General features: G+C 46.9%; 1 protein-coding gene across 1 annotated transcript; it reads right to left on the reverse strand.

Moving 5' to 3' along the window:
* Positions 1-1,941: 1,941 nt before the first annotated feature.
* IL1R2 (interleukin 1 receptor type 2) lies at positions 1,942-16,841 on the reverse strand. The gene is made up of 9 exons (XM_075426478.1): positions 16,788-16,841; positions 14,979-15,106; positions 14,623-14,881; positions 12,254-12,428; positions 10,614-10,788; positions 9,571-9,636; positions 8,378-8,513; positions 5,874-6,019; positions 1,942-4,558 (listed from the first exon to the last, which is right to left on the reverse strand). Exons 2-9 carry the CDS (start codon positions 15,055-15,057, stop codon positions 4,431-4,433), a joined length of 1,164 nt encoding a protein of 387 aa, XP_075282593.1. The 5' UTR covers positions 15,058-15,106; positions 16,788-16,841; the 3' UTR covers positions 1,942-4,430.
* Between the last annotated feature and the right edge of the window lie 2,780 nt (positions 16,842-19,621).

Consider the following 19,621-nt stretch of genomic DNA (forward strand, 5'->3'; position numbering starts at 1 on the left):
GGCAACATCACCCCCATTTTTGAAAAGGAAAAAAAGGAAGACCTGGGGAACTACAGGCCAGTCAGCCTCACCTCTGTGCCTGGCAAGATGATGGAGCAGATCCTCCTCGAAACCATGCCAAGGCACATGGATAACAAGGAGGTGATTGGGGACAGCCAACATGGCTTCACCAAGGGCAAATCGTGCCTGACCACCTTGGTATCCTTCTATGATGCGGTTACAGCGTTGGTGGACAAAGGTCGGGCAACTGACATTGTCTACCTAGACTTGTGCAAGGCATTCGACACTGTCCCGCATGATGTCCTTGTCTCTAAATTGGAAGGACGTGGATTTGACAGATGGACCACTCGTTGGATAAGGAACTGGCTCAATGGACACACACAAAGAGTTACAGTCAATGGCTCGATGTCCAGGTGGAGAGCAGTGATGAGTGGTGTGCCTCAGGGGTCGGTACTGGGGCCGGTGCTGTTCAGTATCTTTGTCCGCAACATGGACAGCGGGACTGAGTGCACCCTCAGCAAGTTTGCCGACAACACCAAGCTGTGGTGTGGTTGACACGCGGGAGGGAAGGGATGCTATTCAGAGGGACCTTGACAGGCTGGAGAGGTGGGCCTGCGTAAACTGCATGAAGTTCAACAAGGCCAAGTGCAAGGTCCTGCACGTGGGTCAGGGCAATCCCAAACACAAGTACAGGTTGGGCGGAGAGTGGCTCGAGAGCAGCCCTGAGGAGGACTTGGGGATACTGGTGGATGAGAAGCTCAACATGAGCCGGCAATGTGTGTTTGCAGCCCAGAAAGCCAACCGTATCCTGGGCTGCATCAAGAGAAGCACGGCCAGCAGGTCGAGGGAGGTGATTCTGCCCCTCTACTCTGCTCTGGTGAGACCCCACCTGGAGTACTGCGTCCAGCTCTGGATCCCCCAACATAAGAAGGACATGAATGTGTTGGAGCAAGTCCAGAGGAGGGCCACAAAGATGATCAGAGGGCTGGAGTACCTCTCCTACAAGCACAGGCTGAGGGAGTTGGGGCTGTTCAGCCTGGAGAAGAGAAGGCTGCGGGGTGACCTTATAGCAGCCTTCCAGTACCTGAAGGGGGCCTACAGGAAGGATAGAGAGGGACTTTTCACAAGGGTGTGTAGTGATAGGACAAGGAGGAATGGCTCTAAACTAAAAGAGGGCAGATTTAGCTTAGATATTAGGAACAAATTCTTCACCATGAGGGTGGAGAGGCACTAGAATGGGTTGCCCAGAGAAACTGTGGATGCCCCCTCCCTGGCAGTGTTGAAGGCCAGGTTGGATGGGGCTCTGAGCAACCTGGTCTAGTGGAAGATGTCCCTGCTCATGGCAGGGGGCTTGCAACTAGATGATCTTTAAGGTCCCTTCCAGCCCTTACCATTCTATGATTTTATGAAAGATTTTGCCTTTGGGAAGACGAATAAGACAGCTTTCCCTGCCTGGGGAGTACATGCTAAATTCACATCCCCATAGTGACAGTCTGTGTTACCCTGCATTTCCAGAAGTCTCCCCACAGAAGTCAGTAGAGGGACCCAATACTTCCACAGTTGGTAGCCAGAGAGAGACAGATCAGTCAATACCCCTGTGCAGAGTGAGCCCAAGCGCCCGGCGTCTGCGGAGCAGGGACAGCCAGGAACATGGTGGCAGTTGGGAGAAGAGCTTGGCCCATCAGGGCTTGCTCTCCCTCAGGTGTGATGAGGCACAGCCGCAGGGCATGAGCCAAAGCCACTGAAGGACGGAGCTCACCCCACAGCCCCGCTGAGCAGGGGTCACTGCGACCCCGGGGACCAGCCCCTCCTCAGCAGAGCGCTGCAAAAATCACACCTCTCCAGGAAAGAGCTGCCACCCCCAAAGAGCCATCTCACCTCTTCCTTCCCACCCTACACACACTCCAGCACTTTGTTTTGTTTTTTATTTTTTTTTCCATTTTTCACATAACATTTTCAAAAACAGTATAGACCATGTTACCCTTGTTCACAACAACGCAAATCAATTTAAAACATTTACATTATGTAGGTCACTTGTTCCAGTCTACCTGTAAAACATTTACACTATGTGGTTCACTTGAACAAGCCTACCTACCACGAAAGCCTTCAGAACATTACCATACCGGCAGTCAGAGAAGTAAATACCACTTCATAAAAGATAAACCTTTGATTCTTTACATTCCCCTTGTATTGAAGACACCACTTCGCATGTAACATCAGTTCTCTGTATGCCTGATTTTTATCTTGCATTCACATTTCTTTCTCCTTCTGTAGTCTGGAGGAGGATCTGAGGTATTTAACTTTCTTATGGCACCAATACTCCATACACCACAAGTTCTACTTCTTTACCACTACTTAGTGAAATCCAGCCCGGCGCCTACAGCCAGATGTGTTATCACACTACTCTGGGAGGATACAGATGGATGGGAAGAACAAATCACATTTTGAAAGTTTCCACTTACTGGCAAACCTGATTTGTTCTGTAGCTACAGATTAGCAGTAGCTTCATAAAAATGAGCATTCCTGATGTACCTTTTTCATGTTCCTTCCAGCAATGATAAGTTCATCTATAGTTTTCTTCCTTCAAAGAACAGACATCCAAGTGGACTGACTGCTTTCCACACCTGCAGCCACCTTTTCTCCCATCTGCCCATAAAATATGTGTATTCTTTATCATAATCTTTAACATCCTGAACTTGGAAACAGTAAGTCCTGTGGTCTTCTTTGGTTCCCATTGACTCAGTCTGTGTCAGAAATCTAATCTCTGTGCCTGTATCCTCATAGCAAAGATTTAGAATATTTAAAGGGAGACTCTGGCTTAAATCTCACAAAACGTGAAGATTCTTGATATTAGATTGAAGGGTTTCCTAATTCAAGCCACATCCTAGTCTTTAAAACCCTTCCAAATATTTATTGGGTTAAACTCAGAACCAGCTATAAGTGGTGGTGGAAAGGAATTAGGTTATGGCCTCTCAGATACATGCAGGTCGTTCATTTCCCTAGTTTGTGGGACCACACGCAGTTCTAACGTTCTTATTTTACAATTTGTTTCTTTGGAATCCATGTTTTTCCTGATTACTTTTTTTTCCTCCAGGGTTTGAAAAACCTCTGGGCTGATTTACCTGAACAAAAAGTTTTATTTTCGGTGTCTGTGAGAGGTGTCAGTTATGAGTCTGTAACAATCTGGACCTTAAGGCTGGCTCTCTTCCCCTCCCATACAGATGAACATAATACACGTTATACGTGATGGGGCTATTTCTTGGCTATCCTAAGTGTTATCTCTTGGAAGAGGAAGTAACCAAGTCATTCTACTCATTCTGATCCTCAAAGTACAACTTCGTCACGGATTATTTATTGCTCCCTTCGGATTTATGTCAAGACTGGAATCCAGTCAGATTAACCTAACGGGCAGCGTTTTGCATCGTGAGCAATCAGTTTGCACAATTCCATCTAGATGACACAAGGTTCCTGAAGCTGCACCGCCTTTAGGCTGGTGCAGACTCGTTTTTTACGGGCATCTATGCCAGACTTTTGTACTCATATCAGAGAGGAGAATCAGGCCAGTCATGAAAGAGTTAGAGGCACAGAAGGGCAAGAGTCTACGTTATTACTGGTAATTTGTCAAATCACTTCCAGGAATAAAACTTTGTATTAGTCAAGTGACTCTCAAAACACTAAAACATCCCTCCAAATTCTTTTCTTGGCAAAGATAACAACAAGTCACAGCTGCTTGTGAATCTCTAGCTATGAGATATTGGTAGATAAAACCAAACTGAATTCTCCAGTGTACAATTATCTGTTATGCTGATGTAGTTATCTCTGGGGAGGGATATTCTGAGACGGTCCACTTAAGCAAACACTAATCTAAATGGTGAAAAAATTCAGATTTTCTGTGGAAAAGTTCATAGATATACAATTACCATGACAACTGTATTAGGCTCTGGAAAAGCAAAAAACCTGGCTCTTTTTAGACTGAAGTAAAATAAAAAGAGTTTGGATGCATAAGAAAACTGCATTTCAACTCTGGTGTGGAACAGTCCTTCTGTAGCAAGCTTTCTTAGCTTCCGTTTTTAGGCTTTAGGGTCTTTCTTTTCCTTTTTTGAAATAATAAGACTATTGGAATTACAAAGGGCAAGAGCACCTCCCTTTCCCTACTCTTCCTATATCCAGGGCATGTTCCTGGTATTCTACAGATTGCACCTTAGCTGCAAAATAATACAAGTAGGTTTCCTGCATCTAGGCAGCATAAAAATTCAAACTTATATTTATAACGTAACCAGATCGTAGCAGATTTGAAGAGTAAAATAGCTGATGTATATCCATCCACTGGCAAAGCAGTATGTTTGGTCTGAAATGTCTCTCTGTGTCTCATGTGAAAGATAGCCGGGGTGATATTTTGTTCTGTTGGTGGTTGGAGAATAAAGCAGATTTTAAACCTTTGCTATTGCGTATTTTTTATCGTCTCTCTGCTTCCAGCACTTGTGTACGCACATCCCCATCACGATCACGCAGGCCAATGAGACCGGAATCACTGCAATGTACCAGGACAAGCCAGCAGCTGGAAAAGTAAAGAAATTAAACATTTTCAAAAAAAACTCCCAAGAACATAGTTCTCTAAGTTCAAGGAGGAAGAGGAGAAATCACAATAAGGAGGATGGCTGCAACTTAACCTTCCAGCAGGGTTGATCACCTGTGAAAGGGAGAGGCCTATTGACTGAGTGCTCTGGGAAATGAGTTTATGAAGACGAGGAAGAATTGGAAAACAACAGAGGGTGAGAATTTAAAGTTCAAGCTATTTACATACACACGACTCTTCCCAGCCCCTGCTCAGGGCAGCTGTGTGCTTCCTATCTCAGTCTGGTGGAAGCAGAGACACTCCACACAGGAAATAAAAGCACGGTGTGAGGCAGCAGTACATAACAGCTAGTCCACCCTCAAGCTCTGTGAACAATTTTTCTCATACAGAGCGGCTATTACTAATGTTCAAGCCAAGACTCTGAGCTTTTTCCCAAAATACAGCTAATTTCCAAGACCAGTGTCCATCCAGACCATCTGGGATTATTCCAGACTACACAGGTTCATGGATTGCCTCCTCTGTAGTAATACCTGTGTCGCCCATGGAAGACAAGGGCAGCACATCATCTAGCAGAGCGAGTACAAATCCTTCATCATAGGATGCTAGAGTGAGTCATGAGGTGTAACTCATAATGAAGACTGTAAATGTTCATGTGCCTTTCTAAAACAGTGTGAGCAAGCTTTGGTCATTCACCAACGTCATGCAAAGAAACAATTAGCATTGCTTCACATTGTTAGTACAGCTGGTTCTTGGCCAATGGTCTAATCACACTGCAACATTAATTGCACTGAGCTTAGGGCTTCTCTCCCCATCGCTAGGAGCAAAAATAACAGCACCCATCATAATTTACACTTCTTGTTATTTTGGCTGCAGTCTGTGCATGAGAAGAAGGAACACTCTGATCTTTATTCTGCTATTGTCTTTTTTTCCCCACTACTTGTTGAGGAACTAGAGGAGATCTGGCCCCATTGCCCCCAGTGGGAGTTTGCCAGTAGTCTCACTGGGGCCATCGTTTCACAAAGTGTATCTAAATTTGAGCCCTATCCAATGAACAGATATAGCAGCACAGATCCTTATCCCTTCAGAAAATGTCAGTGAGTGATCCCCAGAAAGTGTGTTTTGTGACCAGGCTATTCCAAAGTCCACAGGTGAAAGAGGCAACCAGTTTTTCCCCAGGCAATAATTCAACCCAGTACTAGCTCTGACCGTATAAAAGACTTGGATGAAAATTTAGCATGAGAATAATGATACAAATTACAGCATGTTTTTCTCCCAAATAAGCAGTCAAACTAGTTACCTTCCTGTTTGACCCTTGTTGGCAGTACTTGGTAGCCGTATCTGTTCTGGGCCAGGCACGTAAAGTCTGTGTAAAAATCCACTTTTTCAACAGAATCAAAAATCAGTGGCACTTCAATGAAGTTTTCACCATTTTCTACAATTTCTCTGGAAGAAAAAGAAAAATTTAATGTTAAATCCTTTTATAAGCTGGCTTTTCTCTACTTGATGTGTTCTTTCTAACAGCACGTTGCAAGAAAATGCATTGGATATTTGCTCATTTCTGAACTAGCTCCTCAGTCTTAGAGGACACCTGTGTCTCCCAGCCCAGTTGTGCCAACTATTTGAGTCTCAGCAGTCAATGTCCATCCTGCACTTGTTGAATCTTCCAGGAAAAAAGGTGATCTGGATTTGTCTTGCAAAAATAAAGAAAAGGGAGGGAAGAAAGGCAAGTAGAATTCTGTATAGCTTTGATCTCTCTACACAGCATTGTGGAAGAACCTAAATTCCTTCTCTCTGAGCACCTATTCATTGCTGAGGCTAATTCTTACTATCAGCTGGAAGAGGACATATGGAGAACATATCCTGCAAACGCTCACTCAGCAAACTGAACCACTATTCCTGTCCACCACATGCCCAAAGCCAAGAGCGCAGTACAAGAAACTGTCTGGGAAGCCTCCAGCTTATTTCAACCTGATTGTTTTGTCAGTCCAACTATTTAATGTCATCTTCTAGCTGCAGTCAAACATTGTCCCTTGATACCTTTTAGTCATTGCTGGAGAAGTTGTCCAGCTGCTCTTTAATTGACCTGTTCGTGAGTCTGCTCTGCGCTGCAGTAGTCGAGTTCCCTGTGCGCGCCTCCCGGGACTGTACCGCAGGAAGGCAGCAACACGGCGGTGGGTGCTTTGCCAGAGATGCCTGCAGGGAATTTATTTTCCTGGTGGCATTTGACCGGCTTTGCCTTGCTGCCATCTGAGGGCTTCCAGCAGAACCGGGGTGTCTCCTACACCGTGGACTCCGCATGAGCCCTAGCTGGCACGGTCCCTGTCCTCATGCAGTTGTATAACAATGTACAGCAGTAGTAATCATACTGGTGGTAATAATAAAAATAATTTTTAAAGTCCAAGTAAGAAAGTACATGTGCTGCTCTATTCTAAAGCCTGCAGAGAATACAGCCACAGTACATTCTATGGCCCCTGACCACAGGTTTAATGCATTGTCACTTATCCGTGTGAACAACATTATAAATTAATTGTCTGTGAGGAATGTGAAAACACATCAGGACTTGGGCGTACAGCTGAGTTACCATGTTACCTCTAGCTGCAGCTGTGCAGTAAATGAAACATCATCTGGCACTGATGGCCACAAATGGCCAAAACCATCTCACATCCATAACTGTTAAACACTCTTGTCCCTCAAAATAGGGATGCCATATCCCCAAACTCTGTTGAGAATGGTCCCTGCCCCATGCTAAATCCTAATCAATAGCCAGGAGCCCTCGGGAAGGTGCTAGCTGGTAAGTAAGCGGTTTAACCATTAACAGCAGAGGCAATGGCATCCCAGAGCCCAGGAACCTTCCCAGCTCTGTCCACCAGTACAGGCAGAGCCACCGTGACCCAGGTGAGGGTGATGATATTTGTGGATGCTCTCAGCTTGATCAAATGAGAGATAAAACACACCCACGTGGACCTCAGTGAAGAGGTTTCAGCTGATAGGTTTACCTCACATTTGCAAAGCACTAGAAGCGTGCCCGAACAGTGAATTAGCACTGCTCAGGCGACATGTGACAGGTATAGAAAGCAGATCTTTTCCCTCCTTTCCTAGTGGGAAAATCCTTGAGGCGTGCAGCTGTGAGGCAGCTGAAAGAAGGCTCCACACCATGGGGAGAGACAATGGATCGGGGCAAGAGGGTGTGGGACATCCTGCTTCTCCCCCCCGCCAGCATCCCCCCTAGTGCTGCCCTGGAGCCAGCTCTAGCACTCACTGCATGTCTCTGTGAGTCAGTTTAACTCACTGTTGTGGAAAATTACAACTGTAAGGGGAAAAACAATTACATTAAAAAAAAAAAACAAACCCAAACCACAAACCACTGGATAGTTTTCTGTTGTCTTAGTGTGTTCAGAGAACTTCATGAATGTCAGGGAGAGGATGTTGCTGTTTCGCTGGCATGGGGCAAGGAGAGAGATAAGAGGAGCACTGGGAAGGATCAAGTCCCATTGCTTTCTGCTGCAAGTCAGCTTACACCGGCTCAGCTGCCCATGAAAATGTGCTTCAAGTTTAAGCCTCAAAGTTGGCTCATTTGCAGTATACCAGGAATAAAAACTAGAGACAAAGAATTGATTTTGCCCTGACTGGCCTGGTTTTGGGTTTTTCTTGCTTGCCTGCCTGTTCTTTCCTCAGGTCTCACCTTCACTTCAGTTCCATCCATATCCCATTTCGCTACCTGACATTCAGCTGCACCGAGAGCCCCTGTAACACTGCAGGTTAAAACAACAAGCACAAGGAAACACTTGCAGCCGAACTTACTGTCGCTCTCCTACTGTAACTCTGCTTTGCTTGTAAACCACATCGACGGTGGTGTCGTTTGCTAGCCATTCCACGTCGGTATGGACGTGGCTGCTCAGTCCAACAAACACCTTGCACGGGAGAGTCATCTTGGAGCCTGTTGGTAAAAGAAAGGTTAAAAAAACCATTTGGATGCTTATGCATAACTACTCCTTCTCTTAGTGAAAGCCAACATCTCCAGTGAGAGATCAAGTTCCCACAGACGTCAAGCACCACTGCATTCAAAACTGAAGTTAAGCCCCAGATTGCTTTTGATCTCCTACTCCTTGGCAGCAAGACCCTTCAGTCTAGCAGGCCTTCCCGCTACTAACCAAATTACTTTCCCATTGCAACAGTTAGCAACTCTTGCACTAGACACATTCCTCAGGAGGCAAAGCAGTTTTCCTGTGGCCTTGCTCCTTCTGACGTTTCGCAGCCAGCCCAAAAGGCACGGTGTGATTTACCACTGTGGAGCAACTGCGTCAACCAGCAGTGTAGCTTCATGCAGAGCTGCTGTGGGCAAGGGCGTTCAGCTCAAGGTGGGACCTCCAGAGATAAAGTGATCGTGCAAAAATTCAGAAATTTTTCTGTAATTATTGTAACTCAGAGCTAAGGATAAAGAGCCTTCAAACTGGTGCATATCTATATTTTATGGAAAACACAAGGCTCATTGATGCATACAATTTTATTATTATCTCTGTGCAGATGGTGACGAAAGGGATATGAAACACTCCACGGAGCTAGATAGGAAAAAAAAAAGACTTGGTAGTCCTACAGTGATGGAAAGAAAAGTGGCAGGGAAAACTAAGACATCATAGGACACGGCTGTGTGTACAATACCCAGGTTAAAAAAGCTTTGTGTACAATACACCTGGTTCTTTCTGGGAAGAAGAAATGCAACAGGAATTTCTTATCATAACATAATTTTCAAAGAAAATTTTCAAATAAAATTTTGTTTGAAGCTAAAACCTGCAGCAGTTCTGCAGCTTCTCCTACATGGAAGACAGCATCTAGCTGTGGGCAATAAGAAGCAAAAGCTATTCCAGCACCGACCCTCAGCTAGTATCATCGAGATCCAAAGAACTACACCAATTTATGCCACCACATCACACCATAGGAGCACCTGCTCTGATTTTGCCTGATTAGAGGTTTCCAGAAATAACGCTGGGCCTCACCGAGAGCAGCTGATGTTGTCTTTTGCGTGGGATACACAATTATCGGGGTAATTCTCTTTTCTTGTTCTGGAGAGAGAAAGGGAACAGTCAGTGCCGGCAGAAGACAAAACGGGGGCATTGCCCCAGAGCTCTAGGCAGAAACGGGCCGCTTTGCTCAACACCTTTCACCCCCCAGGAGAGCTCTGATGGTCACACCCGCTGGCGAAGGGAGGAATCCCAGCCCCCAGCCCCGCGTTTGCGGACACGGACGGGAACCAAGGCCACGTCTCGATCCTGGAAGCCGCGCCGGGTGGAGCTGACGGCAGGCCAGCGGGTGTCCTTCGGCAGCGAGCACTGACACCAGGCGCTGGGGACGGTCGCTTGCGGGAGCCCCCTGCGCACCCCCGCACCCTTGCGAGAAGCCGCAGGGTCGAGCGGAGAAGGGGCGGGAAGTCACGCCGCCGGCGCTCCCGCGCCAGGAGCCGCTCCCACCAGCGGGCACCGGGGATCGGCCGGGGGAAGCAGCACCCCCAGGCCGCCTCCGCCGAGGGCCGCCCACCCCCCGCACCGACCCCCGGGTCGGGTCGGGCCTGACGGATCGGGGCGCGCGCGGAGGGCCGAGCCCTCGGGGCGGGGCCAGGGGCGGGGCGGCGGGCGAGGGGCGGGGTGCGGCCGGCAGCACCCGGGCACGCCCGCCCCCTGCTGGTCGCTCGGTGCAGTATCGCCCCGCCCCCCCGTGCCCCCCTCCACCCCCCGCTTGCGAAATAGCGGCTTTCCCCCACCCCGAGCGAGGGCTGGGAGCTTGCCCCCCTCCCAAGCCATAAATTACTCGGTTTAACAACCACAGCCGTTTGCAACATAGAGCTCTGCCTCCCGCAACCCTGCTGCCCGGCCGGCACAGGGGCGACCCCCGCCCTCCCGGGGTGCCAAAGCAAGCACCCATGGCGTCCCCCCTTCCTTGGCAGTGCTGAGAGGCCCGGTCCGAGCTCTCCTCCTCAGTTCCATTAACAAAGAACAGATTTTTCTTAGCTGCCGTAATGTTTTAGGGGGGGGTCAATATTTACCGACAGTCTCCAGGTGAATTGTTCTGGTGATTTCATACGTTACGCCTGCGTATGGAAACGACATCTTGCAGGTGTAATAGCCGGCGTCTGTTGGTAGTACAGAAGTCATGATCAGAGAAGCCGAACCTTTCAGAATTACAAATTTCTCATTGTCGTCTTCCAAAGGCAGAGCATCCTGGAGAAAGGACAGCAACTGGTGTTACTTCTCAGCTAGGTGTGGATACGCCCCATGTAACTTCCAGACAAAATTACTTATCCCTGTCTCTCCGTTATTAAAAGTTCACTGATCATGTGAAATCTGAGCAGTTCCACTTTCCCACCACAGGGCAAGTTCTCCAACTGCGTGCCCATCTCTAAAATGCTCTGAGGCACTATAGGAGGTGTGAAGAATCACAGTTTTAATCTATCATCCACAACATGTGTGTATAGCTTTTCAATAAAGTCCACACTTTCAGATGGAAAAGATATCATAGGCTCTTTCCTGAGTCCTCTTAAGAGGAGACGTCTAAGATATTGTTCCAAGACAAAACCATTTTAGTAACCATGAAGGTTTTCACACCACTATGATTTTCCATACATGACCTCATAAGAGTGATATTCCAAGCCGCTCTTCTAAGATAAATACATTTTAGTAATCAGGCAGGTTTTCACAAAAAAATATTACGTGCCCTACATGATCTCATAAACTGCGACAAATTCCTGCGCTGTGTCACGAATGCTCTGTTCGTACACGGGTTGGAGGCCTGCTAGGAGCAACGATGTTCCTTCTCCGTGGAGGCAGGTTCGGTCTTCCTGACAGCTGTAGCAAGAACTATATTGGGGGGGATGGGGGGGGCAGCCTCTTACTGAAATGGCTGGGTTATAGCCTGCGTCTGAAGGGAAACCTGAGCAAGGCCGCTTTGCTGGTATGGTGTCAATCACGACATAGGCCCCGCTGTATGAAGCCAGCCTAGGTATTGCATCCTACGGTAAGAATGATAGCTGCACAAGGCAGAGCACACAATCATAGTGCAGGTGTAAATAAAAGCTAACCCGAGGTATTATGAAAATATAAGAATCCCTTGCTGTCCGGTGCAGAAATTGGACAGCTGAAGATGGTCACATGAGGGATATTTGACCTTACAGGCAAAACCAGGCTTGCCTACTTGAAAAATCACCAGCTGGCAAGTTGGGCAAGAGACCACTATAAGCTTTGTGCAAGGGATCTAGTAACTCCAAATGCTGTATTCCAGTTGATTAATGAAAGCCACCCCATCTGAACAGCTCACGCTCATCATTGCTGATCGCTGAGAGGTCCTACTTTGTGGGATTCACTAGAGGGGCCACAAAAAGAAGCACAGCGCCAAAGAGAAGGGCCTAATCTGACGTGGCGGACCCTGCAGTCAGGGTAGGTAATCTAGCCTTAGAAACAGTTACACTGCCTGCAAGAGCAAATAACGTGGAGCATGTCACCCTGTGCTGAGACCACCCCAGAGAACCTTTCCTAAAATATGTACATCTGCCCCAGAATTCCCAGTGTGGTATGCTGTGCTCATGACTTTGACAAGATGATGTTCAGGAGAAACAGAGGGTGGAGATGTATGCACCTTTGCAGACAGGTGAGGACTAGGCTTTGCACAAAGAGGAGGTGAAAGCTCTACCTTGTACCACTTAAGCTCCAGGCTTGTCCTGTTTGGTGTAAAGTCCCAGAGGTCAGGGCAAACAATCTTTCCAGAGGTGAAAGTGAAGAGAACCTGGAGGTAGGCAATCTCCTGAGCAGCTGTTTTCTCCACGACCGTGAGGTGGATGGAGACCTCGGTGCAGTAGGAGGAGTTCCTGCGGGCAGAGTGGAGAGGGGTGAGTACCCACCAGCGACGAGTGGAACTCGAGTGACAGTCTGGCTCCGTTTCCCTCCTTAGCCATTTCTCAGAGGCAAAGACTGAGATCGTACCAGGAGGGATCCTGGAAAATATCTGGTACTGGTTTTTGGCATAATCTAAACATGTTGCTGACGCATCCGCCTCAGAGTTTCAGTCTTTTCTTTCATTTTTTTTTGTATACCAAGTTTTCTGTGCACCCTTAGGCTAAGGCATCACTTTAATTTTGCAAGGAGGGGGAACACGTCTGCCGAAACAGTAGGTGGTGCGTCATGGGCCCTCCACCACTTCCTCGCAAGAGGTCTGGACTGTGAAACCCTAGTGACTGGGACCTAGGGATGAAATAAAAAGCTTAAAGCATGTGTTAAAATACATCTGCACATACTATTGCACAACCAGTAGACATTTCTGTGAGTACATATTGTTTTGCGTAGAAAAGAAGGCATTCCTGCTTCAAAAGTTTTCCAATATTTAACTTTTCTTTCTGGCCCCAAGTGACAATCGCTTCCAGTCCCAAGGAGGGGCAAACTGGGGGAAACAGATGATTAAATTATGTCCTTTCCGACCTCTGAAAGCCTGCCTCGGAGCTGCCACCACCCAGGGCAGCGCCTGACCTCTGCGGGGTCCAGTAAAGCCGGGGTGTCTGGGCTGCAACCCACGGGAGAGCGTCTGGAGGCTGCAGGCAGACAGACTCACACCCTGCTGGAGCACTGTGATGGGCTGTCACCTGCAGGTCGGACGTCTAAACCCAAAGGGATTGCTCAGCAGAAGCAGAGATCTGTGACAAACTGCTTCTACCTTCATTTCACAGGACGTTGGAAAAAACACAATGGTTTCCCCGTGGGATGGTTTGCAAAGGAAATACAATTTGTTTGTACTTCATTAATCCTGCAATAATGTTAGCAACAAAGCTATGTACTTGACTCCTGCGTATCTTTTTCAAACAGGTTTCACAGCATTTTACTATAGCTGTCAGTAGCACTGCCACAGTGTTGTAGGTTGAGGAAGTAAGGCAAAACAGTCCAGAACAGGGATTTAAAAACACATTTGAAGGTCTCAGGAAACTACTCTGTGCTCCAGGACAAGATTTGCAACCTTTTGTTGTTCTGGCCTCACTATCAAAGTCTCTCTTCTGCCCCACTGCTGCAATCACTGCTGAGACATGTGGAAAGGCCGACCTAATACGCTGAACAAGATTTATTAACTTGAGTTCTGCCTGTCCATCTCTCCTACTGTTGACACACATCATTCACAAGGTGTGCCTTGCCAGCAACGAAACTGCACTCTACACTGGCAGCTCCAGGCATGTATAGATATGTTTTCCACTATAGACCCCAGAGCAAGGTGCTGGTTGCCAGGGGTGTACTGGGAGGCTGACTGGATGGAGGAGCTGGCAGGGAACAAGGACCCAGGACACCTTCTGGAGTTCAGGCTCTAATGGTGACGGGCGTTTTTGCCTTCCTCAGTCTCCTACAAATCCAGACCCTGGCACCTCTTTTGAAACTGTACAATGGGCTGTCAGATTGTAAACACTCAGAAAAAAAATGACCAGTAAGGTTGAAAAAGGCCATAGCTCAAGTCTCAGCCCACTGCAATATCGCAAGTCTGGTACCAGTTGAGTAAATACACATCGGGTCTCTTCCTTCAGCAATATCAAGGCAATCAAATTCTGGTTTAGAATGTGCAGCAGAAGAAAAGTAAAGACCAGGGATAAAGATGAGGGAAGAAGGAAGCCACTTCAGAGTCGTGGTGCCTTGGTATATGCTTTGTAAGGCAATCTGGACTGCAGACAAGGCCATTTGCTTCTCTGAAGCTGTAACACGAGGGTTGCATTCTGCAGAAGCCTCTGCCTCCAGCATGTCCCCACCCCCCACAGCCCTCACTAGCTCATAAGTAAGCTCGAACTTTCCTCGTGAGATCGTAGCTAGAGTGGCAATACTCACGATTTATCCAGATTTCAGTACATCTATCTATAGGAGACACACAACACATTTTCAGAGTTCTGACTTTCCACATTTTTTTCTCTAATAAAGTCAGTGAGGAAATGATCTTATCCAGACGTGCTCTGAACATAACTGGAGTTTAGAATCAAGCTAGCATATTTTAGACATAGTTACCTTGTTAGTGCACTGGATTTGCTTTTAAATACCCACCTTCTTGTGCAGATATATACTCCTGAGTCTTCTAGCATTGCTGGTAAAATCCAGAGTGCATCTCCTTTTGCCCAGATTCTTGGATCTTCATCTCTTCCTGATATCATGGTTTTGGAACCATTTTTATGCCATGTGATATTAGGGGTCAAGGCAGAAAAATCCAAATGTTTGTATCTGGGGGAAGGGCATTTCAGAACCACAGGTTCTCCATGCAGTTCATAGTAGTGTTTGAAAAACACGGTGTGATCTGGGCAGTTTTCTATATAAATCAGAGATATTTTTACATTACTGTCAGCCAGTCACATTAAAAAGAAGGGAGAGAGAGGCAGAAAAAAAGACAAAAAGCATGCCTTTACCTGTGCTTTTGACTTCCTGGAGTCTGAAAGCGGAGGCGCCAGCTGTGCATGTCACCAGGACAAAGAAGAGCCCACGCATTTTTTCCCAGAGGAAATCAGGAGACAACGGAGGGAAAGTGTCTTGAAATCTACAAGGAAGTTTATTTCAAGACAGAAGATACAATGAAAATACTCATCGTTAACTGAAAAGTTAGTGGCTCTTTTCCTTACTCCAAACCTGGTGAGCTTTGTTTCACCCACAGTGAGCAGGAAGGCTTCTTCATCCCTGGTTTATGGGGGCTGACTTGTGGAACAAGAGTGTCTGGCTAGGCACAAACACATCACTTCTGTCCCTTTCCTTTCACTCCCGGAGATGCAAGCAACATACCACAAGATGCTGCTGTCCCCACAGCTTTTCAGTGCAACAGCTACTGCTGGAAAAGTCCAGCTCAGCTTATTTTGCACTAAGATCTGACCAAGGCACGGGTCAGCCGCTTCGAGTTAGCTGTAACATAGTAGCTTGGGTGAACATAGGAGCAAAGATGGAGCAGCATAGACTTTAGTTGTCTTAAGGAGTCATTCCAAGTGTCTTCCAAGGTTGTATGGCCCTCATTAAACCCTATGTCACTTGATCTTCCTAACTGTGGCTACCAAAGTAGGCCAGCTAGCGTAGATCAGGCTGCAGGCAAACTTTCCCCTATAACCAGGGTCAAGCTTTCAAAGTCTCCAGCAAATGTTTCTCTTGGGACAAAAAATTTTGGCTCCCACAGCATGAACACCCATCTTGGTGTGGCTGCGCAAGTGAGTTTTAAGCGGGGACAATATTACCATCTGTGATAAAAAAAGATGAGGAAAACCCAGAATAGCTTGTCCTAAAAGTCAGATACAGTGACACTAAAGGAAAACAAAAGTAGCCGCTGCCAGCCGTTCATTAATTGTCACCTGTATTGGGCTGGCATGGGCAAGGCAGCTTCTGCGTACATCGCTGAATGCTTTCTGGTCTGCCACGAGGTTCCAGCTGCTGCTACTCCGTTGATGGAGTATGTGTTATTGCAGTGTACCACAGGCAAAAATACATAAAACATATAGGCATCACTTTATGGTCTATGTAAGGTGTTTATGCACAATACAGTACACGTATGCATGTGATACATACTGTTTCCATTTTATATACAGAAAAGTAAATTGAATGCATTTAACATTAACCTAACACCATGATTGTCTCATAGGATGAATATTAAATGACCAGACAACTACTTCAAATTGTATCCAAAAGCAAAAACATATTTCTACCAATATAACAGTCATATTCATAGGTACTCACCTACAGACATCTTCTGTGTATCCTATCATGCTTACATTTATAATGTGCGTTTAAGCCAAATTTCTCCCTGTTCTATAGCTGTATTTATCTGAGATCTGATAGTTTGACTATAATAAACTATTCCCAGCTTGTTGTCATATCTACAACACCACAAAGCCAACCTCTTGCTCAATAACAGTTTCATAACCACGGACCATCGCCCCTACCTCCAGATCTGCAAGGGTTGCCGGGGCACTGGCACGGAGCTGTAGCCCCTCTCGGCTACACCGGGACTTGGTGCCAGTGGCTTTGTCTGCGGCATTAACGAGCTCCACGGTTCACATGTAACGCCCTGTAACAGGGGAATTTCTCTCTCATTAGATCCTTTGCTTGATGAAAATACTTGGTTATTCCGTTCAGAGATTTCCGGACCCTTTGGTTTAGTATGTAGCAATCTCCACAAGCCCTGCACAGTCTGAGGGTTTAGGGGAGGTTTTCATTCCCAGATTTCCATCAGATTCACTTACCTGTGCTTCTGCAGTCTTTCAGCTGTTAGCTTCTCATGAAAACATGTAAGACTGAAAATTGCTAGTGAGGACCTTTTATAGGGTTTAGCTCAACATACAGCGGAACTTTGTCTCGTGTTTCCCAATCAGATTTGTGTCAGAAACAAGTGACATTTTAGACCCGTCTTTATTTCCTTCCGTAGAGTGAGGATGACAGAAACAGAGACACAGAGAGAGAGAAAATATGCATTTGGATTTCCCAAAAAAAGGGGAAATGACTGCTAAATATATGACTAAATTTCCCTTTTTCTGACGAACGGTAGTTTACATATACTCATGTCTTCACGTGACTATTTCATGCTCTACCTCAAATAAAAATTTCTCATGGGTAACAAAAGGTGTCCTGCAGAATAGTCAGCAGCTAAATAATTGCAATCTTCACATAATGTGGTTTGGCAAGTTATTTATGGATAACATAAATCTTTTGTGATTACCCAGATCACTTGTGAATCACAAATCGGTTGATTTCCCTTTCCTTCCATAACATCCATCTCAGTGTCAACAGTTTACAGTAAGGCTTTCTTTTGCAGTGGAATATAAAGAATTAGCAGGTATAAGCAGATTCTGGTGTCCATGAGCAGAAGGGGTAAGAAACAGGTTATAAACTGTGGTAATGCTGACGTCTGCCTGGTTAGAAGAGGGAAGTCTAGCAGAGGACTTCAGTCTGGAACTGGACCACAAGCCAATTTTTCCTGTGCCTTGTCCTGACATGTGATGCCTCCCGCAGCAACCCCACATTTCTTACAGTCCCTTGATCCCTCAGGGGTGCGCTGCCCCATTGCTAGCACAGGAAGGGAGCGTGTGGTGTCTGGCTGACCTGCTGGACCTGGAGTCAGCACACAGGTCCCTGCTTGCAGACCTCAGTAACATACCTTCCCCTCCACGGACTTGACAAACCTCAGCTGAACAGCCCTGGTCTGAAGCACTGGGGTCCCAGCCTGGGGCTCCAGCTTTGTGCTGCTCTTACTGACCAGATAGTGACAGAGCAGTAAAAATAACAATGTCAGTAAGCATGTAAGAATCATTTTTTATTGAACCCTAACATAATTCATGAACTCTTTAATTAACTATTATCAGCCTCAGTTATCACAGAATCACAGAATAGTAGGGGTTGGAAGGGACCTCTGTGGGTCATCTAGTCCAATCCCCCTGCCGAAACAGGGTCACCTACAGTAGGCTGTAGAGGACCTTGTCCAGGCGGGTCTTGAATATCTCCAGAGAAGGAGACTCCACAACCTCCCTGGGCAGCCTGTTCCAGTGCTCCGTCACCCTCAGAGGGAAGAAGTTCTTCCTCCTGTTCAGACGGAACTTCCTCTGCTTCAGTTTGTGCTCATTGCCCCTTGTCCTGTCACTGGGCACCACTGAAAAGAGTCTGGCCCCATCCTCCTGACACCCACCCTTCAGATATTTGTAAGTATACATTAGGTCCCCTCGCAGCCTTCTCTTCTTCAGGCTGAACAAGCCCAGCTCCCTCAGCCTCTCCTCGTGGGGGAGATGTTCCAGTCCCCTCACCATCCTTGTAGCCCTCTGCTGGACTCTCTCCAGTAGCTCCTCATCTTTCTTGAAGTGGGGAGCCCAGAACTGGACAGAGTACTCCAGATGAGGCCTCACCAGGGCAGTGTAGAGGGGAAGGAGAACCTCCCTCGACCTGCTGGCCACACTCCTCCTAATGCACCCCAGAATGCCATTGGCCTTCTTGTCAGCCAGGGCACACTGCTGGCTCATGGTTAACCTGTCATCCACCAGGACACCCAGGTCCCTCTCCGCAGAGCTGCTCTCCAGCAGGTCCACCCCAAGCCTGTAGTGATGCATGGGGTTGTTCCTCCCCAGGTGCAGGACCCTGCATTTGCCTTTGTTGAACCTCATCAGGTTCCTCTCTGCCCAACTCCCCAGCCTGTCCAGGTCACGCTGAATGGCAGCACAGCCTTCTGGTGTATCTATCACACCTCCCAGTTTGGTGTCATCAGCAAACTTGCTGAGGGTACATTCTAACTCTTCTTCCAGGTTGTTGATGAAGAAGTTAAACAAGACTGAGCCCAGTACTGACCCCTGGGGGACACCACTAGTTACCAGCCTCCAACTAGACTCAGCGCCGCTGACGACAACCCTCTGAGTTCTGCCATTCAGCCAGTTCTCAATCCACCTCACCGACCACTCATCTAGCCCATGCTTCCTGAGCTTCCCTAGGAGGATGTTATGGGAGACTGTGTCAAAAGCCTTGCTGAGCCTTATACTAGAGGCCTTATACTAGAGATCTCAGAATATTGTTTAAGAGGTGAAAAAAAGCCACATTTTGAGACCACACTGCCACTTTCTATGGAGAGAAAAAATGTACAGATGATGACAACTATCAATATACTTCAGTCTTTGGGGATGTGTCATATGCTTGGGTTGCACATGTATTTTTGTACGGAGGCAATATCCAGCACATTACAGCAACTTCAGTAAATAAAGAAAAGGAAAAAAATCGTAAAGCCCCATATGATGAGCTGTGACTTATGCAATAGAGGTGGGAGTCTCTAATGGTAACCCCAGTCACAAAATCCAGGCAAGTCCCCAGCAAATAACCCTGATGTTTATCAGACTCAGAAAGAGCAAAACTGCAGGAAATGAGATTTGATGTCTTTGAAAAGGTTGTACCTACCAACTGCTGCAAATACATTCATTGCATCCACTGAGTAAAGCCATCCGACAGCAAGCAGCTCAATGAGCAGCAGAATTCGCGTCACTTGCTTCTCTGGAGATTTGTGCCCCATGCCCTTAACACACTCACACTCCCTTCCACTGCACCCACT

This window comes from Opisthocomus hoazin, chromosome 1 (genome assembly GCF_030867145.1).
Source record: "Opisthocomus hoazin isolate bOpiHoa1 chromosome 1, bOpiHoa1.hap1, whole genome shotgun sequence".
In the NCBI taxonomy this organism is placed as follows: domain Eukaryota; kingdom Metazoa; phylum Chordata; class Aves; order Opisthocomiformes; family Opisthocomidae; genus Opisthocomus; species Opisthocomus hoazin.

Excerpts from the sequence above, each read along its gene's own strand:
- IL1R2 (XM_075426478.1), bottom strand. The coding sequence starts at position 15,057 with ATGCGTGGGCTCTTCTTTGTCCTGGTGACATGCACAGCTGGCGCCTCC. Across the intron at positions 8,514-9,570 it reads GACAACATCAGCTGCTCTCG|GCTCCAAGATGACTCTCCCG; the intron begins GTGAGGCCCAGC and ends TTTTACCAACAG. Across the intron at positions 6,020-8,377 it reads GTTACAGTAGGAGAGCGACA|AGAAATTGTAGAAAATGGTG; the intron begins GTAAGTTCGGCT and ends TTTTTCTTCCAG.